Source organism: Salmo trutta, chromosome 38, assembly GCF_901001165.1.
Source record: "Salmo trutta chromosome 38, fSalTru1.1, whole genome shotgun sequence".
In the NCBI taxonomy this organism is placed as follows: Eukaryota; Metazoa; Chordata; class Actinopteri; order Salmoniformes; family Salmonidae; genus Salmo; species Salmo trutta.
In genome coordinates, this window is record NC_042994.1 from 18,219,909 (window position 1) to 18,238,229 (window position 18,321).

The window sequence follows — 18,321 nt, forward strand, 5'->3', positions numbered from 1 at the left end:
GGTAAACTAATATCTACGAAACAGACACACCAGTGTGCACCTAAAGTTCCCTTGCATCATGGTCCCATTCAGGGCAAACTATTCTAATTTCAAATTCAGTCCATTTACCAAAATGCCTACAAGAGGAAACATCGCTTTTTAATTAACAATATCCTCTTTTGTGATGTAACATTGAGAACTAGTCCCAGTCCATGTTTGCATATTGCCAAATTACACATGTAATATTCCAGTGCCTTGTTTTATTTTACCACTAGTTGAGCTATAGAGCTGGTGATGAAAGGGTCAAAATCTCAGATGTCCCAACCTCCATTCTATTAATCATAAACTAATTTTAGAATCACCCTTTCATCCATTGTTAGATTTGTGCTCTTGGACTTAATTTAGCAGAAGTACCACTTCATTGCACAACACAAAATCCATCAAACTTCATTTAAGTGTATTAATAATGTTACAGCATTACATTCTATAAAATATATATCTTCAATATAAAGACTACACACTCTCGTTGCATGTAAAAGCACTCCATTCAAACAGCATACCAGTATTTTAGCTTTACGCTACCGGCAAGTTTCGGTTTTCAGTGAGCAGTTAGAACCTAGACTGCAATACAAACTGATGAACAGAGATCAGTTTGGATTTCAGGCTAGTTAGGACCATCATGCTTCATGTTTAGTTTCTGTTTTCGGGCTCTCCGGGATGTTTCCCCTAGGTACAGATCTAGCATCAGCCTCTCCCCCAATCCTACACCTTTTGGTTCCCTCCTTCACCATACGTGGCAACTCAGCAGCAATTATCAAAATAGAGTATGATTTGACTTCCATTTGGTATGAAACCAACTATTAGAAAATGTCAAGTTAAATAATTTCCTACGAGTCATACAAGATTGAATCAATTGTTGACGAATGGAGTGCCTCAAAACAACTTGTTTGAATCTATGCTTGATTGTCTTATTTCATTCAGCTTATTTACAGAAGGGCAATGGGGGTTAGAAGTGAAGCCATAAAATAGACTTTCTGCTTTCAAGACATTAAAGCTCCCAAGCAGTCTTTAATTTTAAAATCATCAGTGTATTTCATGAAAATAACACCAAATACACTCTGACCTCGATGCCTGCTTTATATAGCAAGCCCCAGCCAGACAGATTCACTGTCTGTAGGAGCTAACCATTTTTGTGAACGGGTTATTGGTCAGAATAATCACATCGGATTGTGATGTCATGCTGTGGCCAAAAACTACATCCCACCTGAACAGGCAAATTCCAGGAGTAAAAAAAATAAACCTCACTAACAGGGCATTATCATTTTACCAATTTCAGAGTTATTGACCTTGTGTGAAAATATCATTAAATCAAGTTTTGGACTGCACTGCCCCTTTAAAAACCAGTAGCCTTGAGCAGAGATTTGACTTGAATGGATCACTGCAGCATGTCTTGACTGTTCAAGTTACCACTTCACTTGAACCATTGAAATGGGAGTGCCAAGTTCTCAAAATAACCCAAAGTTGGTTGAGTGGGCCATAAATGCCTAATTAAAATGGTTGTGGGGAAATGGTTGTGCATTCCATTGACCCCCCCAGAGGGGAAGTCAGATGTAGAACTGATGGGCAGCGAGGTTGTCCATAAAGGGGCGGACCAGGTTATCTGTAGAGAAGTAGAAGACCAGGCCGAAGGTGATGGAGATGGGGAGAGCTGGGAGGGCCTTCTTGAATATGGCCAGCAGCAGAAGAGTGAGGCAGAGTCCCTGTGAGACACAGAAGGGGTCATTAAAAGAACATTTCAAATCCACAAAAATCAGCCACATTTGGTGCTTAATCACAGTTCTTAGGGCCATTTCAGCTTAGCAACCACACTAAATAGGCTAGCAATCAACATCTGTTCCAAAGTTTCTGCAGAAACGACCTTTCTAATTTACTATGGGTCTGCTTATCATGAACATTAGTTCAGACTTGTAACTGAACAGTTAATCATACATAAATGCAATTGGGAAAAAAACAAAGTTTTCACTATAATTGTAGACTAACTTTGTAAGCTACCCTGCACAATCAATGAACCAACAACATCCCCTAGGCCTATACGTTCACTTCCAGACTCATGGATAGAATGTTTGGAGTGTAGAATAAGGTAACCAGTCCATCCAGTATGCATAATAATACAGTACACGTTCAAAGGCGATTACAAAAATTTCAGATTAGACTAATTATGTACCAAAGAAACTTAAAAAAAAAAAAAAATTCTGTTGTGCATAATATGCAGAAGGCTATGTATTGAATAACAGCACAATCATTTTATGGAAGCAGGAATTGGGCACATATATAGGCCTATGCATAAACTAATATGCTTATGGGTGTTTTGAATGAATCATCACCGTAGAAAGCGCTGTCCACTTTGAAACAACATCCAAAGACCATGTTTTCCACTCAGTTTAAACCAGTTGTTGAACTTCAGTGAGTTTTAAAAGCACAATAATGTTGATGATAAGGGTGATTTTGCATTGATGTCAGAGTGGTTAGAGGGACAATAGAGCCCTGAGTACCAGGCCATTAGCAACCCGATGGTCGTTAGCGAGTTGAATACCACCAACGCATGTCAAGAGTGATAAAAGAAGATTACTCAATGGTCACGTGGAATTTTTACTGCGGTCATGACTCGTGACTGCCGGTGTGGCAGTAATACAGCCACCGCAACAGCCCTAGGTCTGGCTGTAACACTCACTATGAGAATGGACACGAAGCAGGCCAGCGTGGTGTTCCAGTCTCCTCCAGTGGCAGCAGCCTTCCCCACCAGCACACTGTAGAAGATGAAGTCCCCCAGTCCCAGCTTGACTCCTCCTGCAGATTATACCACACCACAGCATGTCCATTTGGATTAGTTTCACACCACAAGAAACCACATGTATTACAACATTATTTTTTTTTTTTTAAGTGCTGTGGGAGATGTTTGTCCAATCCCCAATCAACCCCTAGAACCCTACCCCCTATGCATTTGTGGAGATCTGAAAGGATAGGCTAGAAATGCCAAATGGCTACATCTTGATAGGCTTGGTGTAATGTTCACCACCATTGCTTACACCTATCCTATCAGATCCTTCAGATGTGCCTAAGGGGTAGAGGCTAGTGGTTGATTTAGGATTCAGAAAGTACTTACGGTCTTCCTCGTCTAGGTCGTCCTCAGTTGAGTAGGACCTATTCATCCCTGAGGACACTTGGGTGCCCTCACTCTGATGTGCCTCCTCGTCTGAGGAACCAAAAATTGCAAAAGTGTATTCATTTTAAGTCCTGCTTTCAAATCTACAGTACACTTGAACTCTTATCACCACATATGTTTTTCTGCTATTTTTCACAACAGTATTTCTACTTGCACATCCTCATCTGCACATGTCACTCGTGTAAATTGCTAAATTGCAATTACTTTGCCACTATTGGCCTATTTATTGCCTTACTTCATTTGCACACACTGTATACAGATTTTTCTATTGTGTTATTGACTGTACGTTTGTTTATCCCATGTAACTCTGTTGTTTTTGACGCACTGCTCTGCTTTATCTTGGCCAGGTCGCAGTTGTAAGTGACAACTTGTTCTCAACTGGCCTACCTGGTTAAATAAAGGTGAAAAATAAATAAAAAAATAAAAAAATATATATATATAAAATCCCAAAACGTTACAATGTTAAACCATAGACAATATAACTATATATATGGTTGAGACTAGGAACAAACTGAGCATTGTTAAAGCCAAAGGATTATAAACAGAAATTATACGATACGTACCTGTATCTTGATTTGTGGGCTCTGCATTTCTTGCTGGGTTGGCCATCCCAACCGTCCATATCATGGCAGCTGAAAAGAAATGAAAGTCTTATTAGGAAACTGGTGCAATTCTGCAAGACTCATAATCTTGGTTGTAAGGCATCCTTATGGAAGGAAACTACAAACTATACAAAAAAAACAAACAAACATTTGTCAAATCTGAATTGAACTAAAACAAACACACATAAAGGGCCCCGTGCACCAAGACAAGGAGCCACTGCTTTGTATGATGCCTATTCCCTCAGAGTTGGGTAGTGTTTATTATGTGCCCTTAAGCAAAGCGCGTAACCCTACATTTTTCCAGATAACAGCAGAACACGGCTGTGACCCGACTCTGCGAGGGTGTCTCAGGGGGAAATTGGGAGATGAAGAACAAAATCTAAAAGTAGGATAAATATCAAATTTCATTTGTCACATGTGCCAAATACAGGGAAATACTTACAAGCCCTTAACCAACAATGTAGTTAAGAAAAAAAAGGAAGTAAAAATTTTAAATAATTAAAGCGCAGCAGTAAAATAACAGTAGCGAGGCTGTATACAGGGGGTACCGGTACAGAGTCAATGTGCTGGGGCACAGGTTAGTCGAAGTAATATGTACATGTAGGTAGAGTTAGTCACTATGCATAAATAATAAACAGAGAGTAGCAGCAGCATAAAAGACGGGGTGGGGAGGACAATGCAAATAGTCTGGGTACCCATTTGATTAACTGTTCAGGAGTCTTATGGTTTTGGGGTAGAAGCTGTTTAGAAGCCTTTTGGACCTAGACTTGGCACTCCGGTACCGTCTGCCGTGTGGGAGCAGAGAGAACAGTCTATGACTAGGGTTGCTGGAGTCTTTGACAATTTTTAGGGCTGTCCTCTGACACCGCCTGGTAATGAGGTACTCGATGGCAGGAAGCTTGGCTCCAGTGATGTGCTGGGCCGGGCCGTACGCACTACCCTCTGTAGTGTCTTGCGGTCAGAGGCCGAGCACTTGCCATACCAGTCAGGATGCTCTCGATGGTGCAGCTGTAGAACTTTATTAAGATCTGAGGACCCATGCCGAATCTTTTCAGGCTCCTGAGGGGCAATAGACTTTGTCGTGCCCTCTTCACGACTGTCTTGGTGTGTTTGGACCATGATAGTTTGTTGGTGATGTGGACACCAAGGAATTTGAAGCTCCCAACCTGCTCCACTACAGCCCCGTCGATGAGAATGGGGGTGTGCTCGGTCCTCCTTTTCCTGTAGTCCACAATCATCACCTTTGTCTTGATCACGTTGAGGGAGAGGTTGTTGTCCTGGAACCACACTTACAGGTCTCTGACCACCTCCCTATAGGCTGTCTTATCGTGGTCAGTGATCAGGCCTACCACTGTTGTCATCGGCAAACTTGATGGTGTTGGAGTCGTGCCTGGCCATGCAGTTATGGGTGAAAAGGGAATACAGGAGGGGACTGAGCACACAACCCTGAGGGGCCCCTGTGTTGAGGATCAACATGATGGATGTGTTGTTACCTACCCTTACCACCTGGGGGCGGCCCGTCAGGAAGTCCTGGATTCAGTTGCAGAGGGAGGTGTTTAGTCCCAGGGTCCTTAGCTTAGTGATGAGCTTTGAGGACACTATGGTGTTGAATGCTAAGCTGTAGTCAATGAATAGCATTCTCACATAGATGTTCCTTTTGTCCAGGTGTGAAAGGGCAGTGTGGAGTGCAATAGAGTGTTTCATCTGTGGAGCTGTTGGGGTGGTATGCAAATTGGAGTGGGTCTTGGGTTTCTGGGATAATGGTGTTGATGTGAGCCATGACCAGCCTTTCAAAGCACTTCATGGCTACAGACGTGAGTGCTACAGGTCAGTAGTCATTTAGGCAGGTTATCTTAGTGTTCTTGGGCACAGGGACTATGGTGGTCTGCTTGACACATGTTGGTATTACAGACTCAGTCAGGGAGAGGTTGAAAATGCCAGTGAAGACACTTGCCAGTTGGTCAGCGCATGCTCGGAGTACACGTCCTGGTAATCCGTCTGGCTCTGCGGTGAATGTTGACCTGTTTAAAAGGTCTTACTCACATCGGCTACGGAGAGCGTGATCACACAGTCGTATGGAACAGCTGATGCTGTCATGCATGCTTCAGTGTTGCTAGCCTCGAAGCGAGCATAGAAGTAGTTTAGCTCTTCCGGTAGGCTCATGTCACTGGGAAGCTCGTGGCTGTGTTTAGTCTAATAGTTTGCAAGCCCCGCCACATTTGACGAGCGTCGGAGCAGGTGTAGTACGATTCAATCTTAGTCCTGTATTAACGCTTTACCTGTTTGATGGTTTGTCGGAGGGCATCGGGGGATTTCTTATAAATGTCCGGGTTAGAGTCCCACTCCTTGAAAGCGGCAGCTCTACCCTTTAGCTCAGTGTGGATGTTGTCTGTAATTCATGGCTTCTGGTTGGGGTATGTACGTACGGTCACTGTGGGGACGACGTCATCGATGCACTTATTGATGAAGCCAGTGGCTGTGGTGTACTGCTCAATGCCATTGGAAGAAACCCTGAACATATTCCAGTCTGTGCTAGCAAAACAGTCCTGTAGCTTAGCATCTGCGTCATCTGACCACTTCTTTATTGACCGAGTCACCGGTGCTTCCTGCTTTAGTTTTTGCTTGTAAGCAGGAAGATAGAATTATGGTCAGATTTGCCAAATGGAGGGCTAGCTTTGTACGAGTCTCTGTTTGTGGAGTAAAGGTGGTCTGGAGTTTTTTTCCCCTCTGGTTGCACATTTAACATGCTGATAGAAATGAGGTAAAACAGATTTAAGTTTCCCTGCAATAAAGTCCCCGGCCACTAGGAGCGCCGCCTCGATGAGGGTTTTCCTGTTTGCTTAGGGCCGTTTACAACTCATTGAGTGCAGTCTTAGTGCCAGCATCGGTTTGTGGTGGTAAATAAACAGCTACGAAGAATATTGATGAAAACTCTTGGTAAATAGTGTGGTCTACAGCTTATCATAAGGTACTCTACCTCAAGCGAGCAGAACCTTGAGACGTCCTTATATTTCGTGCACCAGCTGTTGTTTACAAATATACATAGACCAGAGGCCGCTGTTCTATCCTGCCAAAAAAAACTTTAAACCCGCCAGCTGTATGTTATTCATACAGCTGGCAGGCAGACACAGCAGAGGTTCAAACTTTAGAACCCAGTTCCTACATTTGAATATAAAAATGGATTTTATCAAACAAAACTATGCTACATGTTATCTCTAGGAGCCTCAGGATGACAAATCAGAGCAAGATTGCTGAAGTACATTATTTACCTTCAGAGGTGAATGTATCAAACCAGTTGCTGTGATGAGTTTTGTTGTTGTGCACTCCCCTCAAACAATAGCATGGTATTCTTTCACTGTAATAGCTACTGTAAATTGGACAGTGCAGTTAGACTAACAGGAATTTAAGCTTTCTACCCATATAAGACATGTCTATGTCCTGGGAAATGTTCTTGTTACTTACAACATCTTGCTAATCACATTAGCACACGTTAGCTCAACCATCCCGTGGGGGACACTGATCCCGTAGCGGTTAATGTTCCGTTGGTAGGATATTTGTGATCGCAGCTTGTCTATTTTGTTATCCAATGATTGTACGTTGGCTAATAGGACTGGTGGTAGAGGAAGATTACCCACTCGCCGTCGGATCCTTACAAGGCACCTCGAAAAGGCACTGTACGTCCCTGATATCTCTGTCTCATGGAGAATGACGGGGATTTGGGCCTCGTCGGGTGTTTTAAGTAAATCCTTTGCGTCTGACTCGTTGAAGAAAGAAATCTTTGTCCAGTACGTGGTGAGTAATCGCTGTCCAGATATCCAGAAGCTCTTTTCGGTCATAAGACCGAGCCAGAAACATTATGTACAAAATAAGTTACAAATAACGCAAAAAAAACACCCAATAGCAAAATTGGTTATGAGGCCGTAAAACAGCAGCCATCTCCTCCGGCGCCATTGTAACCCCAAATATAAGCACCTACCATTAAAAACAAAAGTCATAGAATTCTAAGAATGAAAATGAAGAAAAAGCTCAAATGGTAGCAAAACATTATGCAACAAAAATTTGAGTATATTGGACAAATTCAGGTAGGTATCTTAGTTCGGTTTCAAGAGAATACACACCCCTGAACTTGTTTAACCTGTTGGGGCTAGGGGGCAGTATTTGCACGGCCGGATAAAAAAACGTACCCGATTTAAACTGGTTATTACTCTTGCCCAGAAACGAGAATATGCATATAATTAGTAGATTTGGATAGAAAACACTAACGTTTCTAAAACTGTTTGAATGGTGTCTGAGTATAACAGAACTCATATGGCAGGCCAAAAACTGAGAAGATTCTATACAGGAAGTGCCCTGTCTGACAATTTGTTATCCTTCTGTTGCATCTCTATCGAAAATACAGCATCTCTGCTGTAACGTGACATTTTCTAAGGCTTCCATTGGCTCTCAGAAGGCGCCAGAAAGTGGAATGACGCGTCTCCTGGTGAAGAACAGCAGGATAATTTGTGAATGGTCAGCCTGGGAACAGTGACACTGGAGATGCGCGTTCATGAGAATTCTCCATTTTTTTTCTTTCAGCCTTTGAATGAATACAACGTCGCCCAGTTGGAATATTATCGCTATTTTACGAGAAAAATAGCATAAAAATTGATTTTAAACAGCGTTTGACATGCTTCGAAGTACGGTAATGGAATATTTTGAATTTTTTTGTCACGAAATGCGCTCGCGCGTCACCCTTCGGATAGTGACTTGAACGCACGAACAAAATGGAGCTATTTGGATACAACTATGGATTATTTGGAACCAAAACAACATTTATTGTTAAAGTAGAAGTCCTTGTAGTGCATTCTGACGAAGAACAGCAAAGGTAATCCAATTTTTCTTATAGTTTGGTGAGGGCCAAACTTGGTGGGTGTCAAATTAGCTAGCCGTGATGGCCGGGCTATGTACTCAGAATATTGCAAAATGTGCTTTCGCCGAAAAGCTATTTTAAAATCTGACACCGCGATTGCATAAAGGAGTTCTGTATCTATAATTCTTAAAATTATGTATTTTGTGAACGTTAATCATGAGTAATTTAGTAAATTCACCGGAAGTTTGCGGTGAGTATGCTAGTTCTGAACATCACATGCTAAGTTAAAAAGCTGGTTTTTGATATAAATATGAACTTGATTGAACAAAACATGCATGTATTGTATAACATAATGTCCTAGGAGTGTCATCTGATGAAGATCAAAGGTTAGTGCTGCATTTAGCTGTGGTTTTGGTTTTTGTGACATATATGCTTGCTTTGAAAATGGCTGTGTGATTATTTTTGGCAGGGTACTCTGCTGACAATCTAATGTTTTGCTCTCGTTGTAAAGCCTTTTTGAAATCGGACAATGTGGTTAGATGAATGAGAGTCTTGTCTTTAAAATGGTGTAAAATAGTCATATATGTTTGAGAAATTGAAGTTATAGCATTTGAGGTATTTGTATTTCGCGCCACGCGATTCCACTGGCTGTTGACTAGGTGGGACGCTAACAAGATACTTTCTGTTGCAAAACATTTTACTACGATGTGCCCCAATGAACAAAACCTTGTACTTACATGAATATATGAGTGCAGGGAAGATGGGCTCGTTACGCTCCTGTGCTGTCTCCACAAGCATCCTTAGAGGACCTTTGGGGCATAAGACTGCAACCAAATCTGCAAACAAAGGACAACAGCATGACACAGGAATTTCTGAATGAGCAAAAAAGTACTGAACTACTGCAAGAATGATTGGAACATTTATACATGATGAAATCACACACTTTTTGATAGGTGGTGCTCAGCTAATAGTCAAGGTCTGTATAGCAGCATGATAACTGGTCTACCATTAACACCTATGCCATTAAATCAAAGGGCACGTCCAGAAACAACCTGTAGCCTCTACCCATCTTGGCTATTCACTAAGATCTAAAAGGATTAGATCGGTATACGTAATAAGAAGGTAGATTCACCTTGCAATGGGATAGGCAAGGTGGATTGTTATTTTTACCCCTTTTTCATGGTATTCCGGACAATGCTAGACAGAAACCAACAGCAATATGTACTCTGAGCCCTCTTACTCACCATAGACAGAGATGGCTCCCAGGATGACCCAGGCAGACCACTCGGGCAGGTACTTGATGAACACCAGGGCCATGAGGGCCGAGATGGCAATGAGGTAGGCCTGCTGCAGCTGCAGGGGCCCCTTCCAGTGTATGCAGATCATTCCCACCGCCCCAAAGTTCCAGATGATCATGGCTACTGTGGGGTAATCCATGGCCATGTTGTAGGTTTTAAATACCTCCCTGGATAGGAAGAGAGAGAAATGTCAAATCAAACTTTATGTAAAGTGCATTCAAACCGCTTTACAGACAAGGGATGTATCTCAATGGTCACTAGTTGCTTCCTTTCCTATCCTTCATCCATAGTGATCCCAGGACCAATGAATACCCTTCCTTTCATCTGTCCTGTCTGTTAGGATGAGGAATTCACATTAAAAACTGTTGAGATACTCCCATTCAGAGTTTGAACTGAGGAATTAGAATGCTGCCTTTGATGTACAGTGCTAGTCAAAAGTTTGGACAAACCTACTCATTCAAGGGTTTTCCTTCATTTTTACTATTTTCTACATTGTAGAATAATAGTGAAGACATCAAAAACTAATGAAATAACACATATGGAATCATGTAGTAACAAAAAAAAAAAGAAAAGTGATTTAATTTGTTTAAGTAGCCACCCTTCGTTCTCTCAACCAGCTTCATGAGGAATGCTTTTCCAACAGTCTTGAAGGAGTTCCCACATATGCTGAGCACTTGTTGGCTGCTTTTCCTTCACTCCGCAGTCCAACTCATCCCAAACCATCTCAATTGGGTTGAGGTCAGGTGATTGTGGAGGCCAGGTTATCTGATGCAGCACTCCATCACTCTTCTTCTTGGTCAAATAGCCCTTTACAGCCTGGAGGTGTGTTGGGTCATTGTCCTGTTGAAAAACAAATGATAGTCCCACTAAGCACAAACCAGATGGGAGGGCGTATCGCTTCAGAATGCTGTGGTAGCCATGCTGGTTAAGTGTGTCTTGAATTCTAAATAAATCACCAACAGTGTCACCAGCAAAGCAACCCCACACCTTCCTCCATGCTTCACGGTGCGAACCACACATGCAGAGATCATCCGTTCACCTACTCTGCGTCTCACAAAGACACAGCAGTAGGAACAAAAAATATCAAATTTGGACACATCAGTCCAAAGAATGTCCATTGCTGGTGTTTCTTGGCCCAAGCAAGTCTCTTCTGATTGGTGTCCTTTAGTAGTGGTTTCTTTGCAGCAATTTGGCCATGAAGGCCTGATTCACGCAGTCTCCTCTGAACAGTTGATGTTGAGATGTGTTTGTTACTTGAACTCTGAAGTATTTATTTGGACTGAAATTTCTGAGGATGGTAACTCTAATGAACTTATCCTCTGCAGCAGAGGTAACTCTGGGTCTTTCTTTCCTGTGGCGATCCTCATGAGAGCCAGTTTCATCATAGCGCTTGATGGTTTTTGCGACTGCACCTGAAGAAACGTTCAAAGTTCTTGAAATTTTCCGGATTGACGAACCTTCATGTCTTATAGTAACGATGGACTGTCGTTTCTCTATGCTTATTCAAGCTGTTCTTGCCATAATATAGACTTGGTCTTTTACCAAATAGGGCCATCTTCTGTATACCACCCCCACCTTGTCACAACACAACTGATTGGCTCAAATGCATTAAGGAGGAAAGAAATTCCACAACTTTTAACAAGGCACACCTGTTAATTGAAATACAATCCAGGTGACTACCTCATGAAGCTGTTTGAGAGAATGCCAAGAGTGTGCAAAGCTGTCATCAAGGCAAAGGGTGGCTACTTTGAAGAATCTGAAATATATTTTGATTTGTTTAACACTTTTTTGGTTACTACAAGATTCCATATGTGTTCTTTCATAGTTTTGATGTCTTCACTATTATTCTACAATGTAGAAAAAGAAAAACCCTGGAATGAGTAGGTGTGTCCAAACTTTGGACTGGTACTATAAGTGAAGACAGTGGGGTTCTGTTTAAGTTAAATCTTTGGCCCAGGGACTAAGGTGATCTTTCAGATCTGTCAGACAGTTTTTTAAATAAAAAATGCTGAGGGGGGAGAAGTTTGAGCCAACAAAGTTAGTTAATACATTAGTGTGGTGGAAATTGCTTTAAGGCGTAAAACAAGTGACATCCTATTCCCTATATATAGTGCACTACCTTTGACCAGAGCCATGAACTAAGCCCATATATTATTTGAGACAGCCTTCCTGTCCCGCTCTCTCCTTAAACAACCACAACAGTCAGGCAACATGATAGCATACGGCTGACTACAAACAATTGCAGGGATGGACACTCACCCCAGGTACATGAAGCTGAACCAGAAGAGCAGCATCAGTGAGGACAGGATGAGCCATCCGTGAATGAACTACGACAAAATGAACCATGACACAGAGCACTAGAATATAGCACTCCAAACTTGGGGCCTGTTCAGGATGTAACGTTACAGAACGTTTAGATAGAAATGTACGGTGTAAAACATATGATTACATGTCAGATAGAATACCAGGGAATCGTGTCCGCTCTATTCATTCTATTTCTATCTGCAACATTCAGAATGTTTAACATCCTGAATACACCCTAAGTCTGTCTCACCTTGTAGCAGCGGTACTTGTAGAGCACGACCAAGAAGATGGTCATGACCACGATGACGCTGATCATGATGATGGTGTTGAGCACAGAGTTGAGCAGCCGCTCGCCCACTGTGTCTGTGTCCTCTGTGAAAGGCGTGTAGATCCTAACAGGGCCGGAGTCAAATCAACAATCATGAAAATCGTCCTGACACTAATACTATGCTCCGTGATGTAGTTTCCCCCTAGGCACAGATCTAGGATCAGCTCACCCTCCCTCAATCCTAACCTTAACTATTAGTGGGGAAAATGCAGAACTGACCCTGGATCAGCATCTAGGGGCAACTTCACTCTAAACCTAATATCATCTACACCTAATCTTTATCTCAGGAGGAGTGGCCAACCATCCTTCTCAGATTACTAGCTAGCTACCCTTCTGCAGGATTTTGCTCCAGCCCTACTCGAACACACCTTATTCTACAAAATCAGGTTCCGGGTTTCAGGCTGTTATAGTAGGGCTGGAGCAAAAACCTGCACACCCAGTAGCTCCCCATGTCCAGAGGGAGGGTTGCCCACCCCTAATTTAGCCTTAGTTCCAGCGAGATAGATATGAACTTAGCTTGTACTAAAGTGTGGGAAAACCAGTCACATACTCAAGTAATAAAGACATTAGTGTCTACTAAGTTCTAAGCATGTCAGTGTCAAATCACAGGAAAGGTTCCCTTAAGGATCTGTCATAATGATATGCAAGAACCACTTCTTCTCATAAGGTCCTGCATAGAAGCAGCTCATCTCATATTACGCTGGGTCGTGTTCATTAGGGCACAAAAGAAAACACTGAAACGGAACACGAAATTGTGCATTTCTTATCGGAAAGGTCCAGATAGCAGCCCCTCCCCGCTTCTGTCTGTTTGATGCCTCATGAACATAACCCAAGGTAGGCTGCTAAACGGAAGGAAAAAAAACACTTACAGCTGCTGCCCGTTCTTCTCAGTGTAGAAGCTGACCGACTTTATAGTGGCTACGACGACCACCATGCAAAGGGTGACGGGGACGAACAGCATGATGACATGCTTGGCGCCGTACTTGAGTGTGAGCGCCTCGTCTTCTTCCAGGTCTACGTGCTCCTGCTCTGCGGCACTCCTGTTTAGGCTGGGGGGTTCAGCTGCAGGCTCTGGGGCCACCAGGCGCCGCTGCAAAGTAATGGAGCATTTTCTAGCATTGCTTATCACATGGAAATAGTACATGGTGTGAATAAGTGTTATTATTGTACTATGAAGAAGTCAAGCGAAAATAGCAAGTAGTGGCTGTGATACCCACAGTATATCTTCATCACAATCACCACTATCTAAGAGCTACGGACACTTGATTCAAAGGCCCTTTCTCAAGTCATCCTAAATTCCTCAAAATGCGTTGGGGAGGGTCCAGGGAGCGACCTTGGACCTTCTCCTCCAATACATTTGCAAAGGAGGTGAGGAGATAGGATACAAGGAATCGCAAAGACCAATTGCAATAGAGCCATTGAAATGATCCAAGGTGTCCCAGCTGTGGGAAAGGGCACTTGCCCAACAGTGCAGAGGACACCTACCCTGGGTTCCATGTCTGCAGGCTGGGTTTGGTCGGGGTCTTGTTGGTAAGATGGCACAGACGGTAACTCGGATGCAACCAGAGCTGTCCTCTCATTGTAGGTGTCCTCTTCACTGTCTGAGGTACTCATGGATAGAATATTAGTGACGGCAGAGGAGAGGGACACAGCTGCAAAATTCTATGAGTCAAGACAAAATTAATTGCGACGTTACTGACAAAAAAAACCCGGAGAAACTGCAACTTTACTGACGCTCAATCATTATAGTACCACAGGCTTTTTTTTGACTTACTTGATTATCGAGTATGTTGATATCGAAAAACGTAGCCTAAAACTGCATACATAATTTCAAGATACTCTAACGTTACTGTTGCTAGCTAAAAGGAGGATTACCCCCCCCCCCCCCCCCCCCCCCCAATAGATTGATTTAGCCACTACAGTCCGGTATTTAGAACAGATTGTGAGAAGTGCAAGTTACCTTGCCGGTTAGCTAGCTAGCTAAGGAAAAAAAAAGCTGTACGTACTATATTAATAAAGTGAGTTTTTAAACGTATCAAAGTACCTCCTTAATGCACAATTTCACATCAGCAAGCCCAAGGAAACCGCGTCCGTTCTTGGATGAAAGAAAGCGCTTCTGCAATTCCTCTTATCTCCGACGACAAGCAGAATGGCAACAAGGAAGTCATCAGCTGATGCCTGGTGGACCACGTGATCCGTGCTTCTGAAACGTCCTAGACAACTTGTGACTTCAAATAATTTTGCTGTGTAAAAAATATATATATAAAAAATATGTTTATGAAACTTTCAAATACAACCCCCTCATCTTACAGTGCCAACAGAAATTCTACACACCCTTTCAAATGTTTTGTTGCCTTATAGCCTGGAATTAAAACGCATGAAAATATCCCCCCCCCATTGATCTACACCAGTGGCGGTCGGTGCCGTTCAAGATTAGGTAGGACGATAAAAAAATGTATGAGCATGGCCTTATTTCTATTACAGCATTTTGCATGACTGTCATTCATATTCCATTCACACAGCTCAATGTAACATCCATAGGCTTAGCCTACTACATGATATTTGAGCATTGTATTTGGTACAAATCATTCCCTAAACTCTAGACCTCACCTAAATATGGTAATGAATTACTTGGTGTTACCTTGGATTGTAAACTGTCATGGTCAAAACGTGTAGATTCAATGGTTGTGAAAATGGGGAGAGGTCTGTCCATAGTAAAGAGATGCTCTGCTTTTTTTGACGCCACACTAAAAAAAGCAACTCCTGCCGGCTCTAGTTTTGTTGATTATCGTGATTATTGTCCAGTCATGTGGTCAGGTGCTGCAAAGAAAGACCTAGTTAAGCTGCAGCTGGCCCAGAACATAGCGGCACATCTTGCTTTTCATTGTAATCAGGGCTAATATAAATACTAGGGCTAATATAAATACTATGCATGCCAGTCTCTCTTGGCTAAGAGTTGAGGAGAGACTGACTGCATCACTTATTTTTATAAGAAACATTCATGTGCTGAAAATTCCAAATGGTTTACATAGTCAACTGACACACAGCTCTGACACACTTAACCCACCAGACATGCCACCGGGGGTCTTTTCACAGTCCCCAAATCCAGAACAAATTGAAGCGTACAGTATTATATAAAGACATTATTGCATGGAACTCCCTTCCATCTCATATTGCCCAAATGAACAGCAAACCTGGTTTAAAAAAAACAGATAAAGCAACACCTTACAGCACAACGCCTCTACCCTATTTGACCTAGATATTTTGCTTGTATTTAATGATATGTAGGCCGTTTTATTATTTACAGTTGAAGTTGGAAGTTTACATACACCTTAGCCAAATACATTTAAACTCAGATTTTCACAATTCCTGACAATTAATCCTTGTAAAAATTCCCTGTCTTAGGTCAGTTAGGATCATCACTTTATTTTAAGAATGTGAAATGTCAGAATAATAGTAGAAAGAATGATTTATTTCAGCTTTTATTTCTTTCATCACATTCCCAGTGGGTCAGAAGTTTACATACACTAAATTAGTATTTCGTAGCATTGGCTTTAAATTGTTTAACTTGGGTCAAAAGTCTCGGGTAGCCTTCCACAAGCTTCCCACAATAAGTTGGGTGAATTTCGGCCCATTCCTCCTGACAGAGCTGGTGTAACTGAGTCAGGTTTGTAGGCCTCCTTGCTCGCACACGCTTTTTCAGTTCTGCCCACAAATTTTCTATGGGATTGAGGTCAGGGCGTTGTGATGGCCACTCCAATACATTGACTTTGTTGTCCTTAAGCCATTTTGCTACAACTTTGGAAGTATGCTTGGGGTCATTGTCGATTTGGAAGACCCATTTGCGACCAAGCTTTAACTTCCTGACTGATGTCTTGAGATGTTGCTTCAATATATCTACATTATTTTCAATTCCTCATGATGCCATCTATTTTGTGAAGTGCACCAGTCCCTCCTGCAGCAAAGCACCCCCACAACATAATGCTGCCACCCCCGTGCTTTACGGTTGGGATGGTGTTCTTCGGCTTGCAAGCCTCCCACTTTTTCCTCCAAACATAACGATGGTCATTATGGCCAAAGACTTATATTTTTGTTTCATCAGACCAGAGGACATTTCTCCAAAAAGTATGATCTTTGTCCCCATGTGCAGTTGCAAACCGTAGTCTGGGTTTTTATGGCGGTTTTGGAGCAGTGGCATCTTCCTTGCTGAGTGGCCTTTCAGGTTAAGTCGATATAGGACTTGTTTTACTGTTGATATAGATACTTTTGTACCTTTTTCCTCCAGCATCTTCACAAGGTCCTTTGCTGTTGTTCTGGGATTGATTTGCACTTTTCGCACCAAAGTACGTTCATCTCTAGGAGACAGAATGCGTCTCCTAGAGCGGTATGACGGCTGCATGGTCCCATGGTGGTTATACTTGCGTACTATTGTTTGTACAGATGAACGTGGTACATTCAGGCATTTGGAAATTGCTCCCAAGGATGAACCAGACTTGTGGAGGTCTACAATTTTTTTTCTGAGGTCTTGGCTGATATATTTAGTACTTTAAAATATTTTTACTTAACCTGTTTAGGATAGGGGGCAGTATTTTCACGGCCGGATAAAAAACGTACCCGATTTAATCTGGTTTTTACTCCTGCCCAGAAACTAGAATATGCATATAATTGTTTGATTTGGATGGAAAACACTCTAAAGTTTCTAAAACTGTTTGAATGGTGTCTGTGAGTATAACAGAACTCATATGGCAGGCCAAAACCTGAGAAGATTCTATACAGGAAGTGCCCTCTCTGACCATTTCTTGGCCTTCTATAGCCTCTTTATCAAAAACAGAGGATCTCTGCTGTAACGTGACATTTTCTAAGACTCCCATAGGCTCTCAGAAGGCGCCAGACCGTTGAATGATGACTCTGGCTGAAAAACAGTAGCGCATTTGGGTAGTGGTCGATCTGAGAACAATGAAACGAGTGCGCGTGTGCACGTGAAGAGTCCATTTTACATTTTCAGTCTTTGAACGAAAACAACGTCGCCCGGTCGAAATATCACTATTTTATGAGAAAAATCGCATAAAAATTGATTTTAAACAGCGTTTGACATGCTTCGAAGTACGGTAATGGAATATTTTGACATTTTTTGTCACGATACGCGGCGGTGCGTCACCCTTCGGATAGTGTCTTGAACGCAAGAACAAACGCAGCTATTTGGATATAACTATGGATTATTTGGAACCAAACCAACATTTGTTGTTGAAGTAGAAGTCCTGGGAGTGCATTCTGACGAAGAACAGCAAAGGTAATCCAATTTTTCTTATAGTAAATCTGAGTTTGGTGAGTGCCAAACTTGGTGGGTGTCAAAATAGCTAGCCATGATGGCCGGGCTATCTACTCAGAATATTGCAAAATGTGCTTTCACCGAAAAGCTATTTTAAAATTGGACATAGCGATTGCATAAAGGAGTTCTGTATCTATAATTCTTAAAATAATTGTTATGTTTTTTGTGAACGTTTATCGTGAGTAATTTAGTAAATTCACCAGAAGTTTCGGTGGGTATGCTAGTTCTGAACGTCACATGCTAATGTAAAAAGCTGGTTTTTGATATAAATATGAACTTGATTGAACAAAACATGCATGTATTGTATAACATAATGTCCTAGGAGTGTCATCTGATGAAGATCATCAAAGGTTAGTGCTGTATTTAGCTGTGGTTTTGGTTTTTGTGACATTATATGCTAGCTTGAAAA

At 42.1% G+C, this 18,321-nt stretch overlaps 1 protein-coding gene across 2 annotated transcripts; it reads right to left on the reverse strand.

Annotated features, from left to right (window-relative positions):
* Positions 1 to 220: 220 nt before the first annotated feature.
* Positions 221 to 14,771, reverse strand: LOC115178279 (presenilin-2). 2 transcript variants are annotated; one of them, XM_029739385.1, is made up of 11 exons: positions 14,628 to 14,771; positions 14,069 to 14,245; positions 13,453 to 13,673; positions 12,506 to 12,647; positions 12,211 to 12,278; positions 9,898 to 10,118; positions 9,391 to 9,489; positions 3,766 to 3,834; positions 3,143 to 3,232; positions 2,711 to 2,826; positions 221 to 1,739 (listed from the first exon to the last, which is right to left on the reverse strand). In XM_029739385.1, exons 2-11 carry the CDS (start codon positions 14,195 to 14,197, stop codon positions 1,584 to 1,586), a joined length of 1,311 nt encoding a protein of 436 aa, XP_029595245.1. In that variant the 5' UTR covers positions 14,198 to 14,245; positions 14,628 to 14,771; the 3' UTR covers positions 221 to 1,583. The 2 variants fall into 2 exon arrangements, with proteins under 2 accessions (XP_029595245.1, XP_029595246.1); XM_029739386.1 differs by having other exon boundaries at positions 14,069 to 14,184; positions 14,628 to 14,769.
* Between the last annotated feature and the right edge of the window lie 3,550 nt (positions 14,772 to 18,321).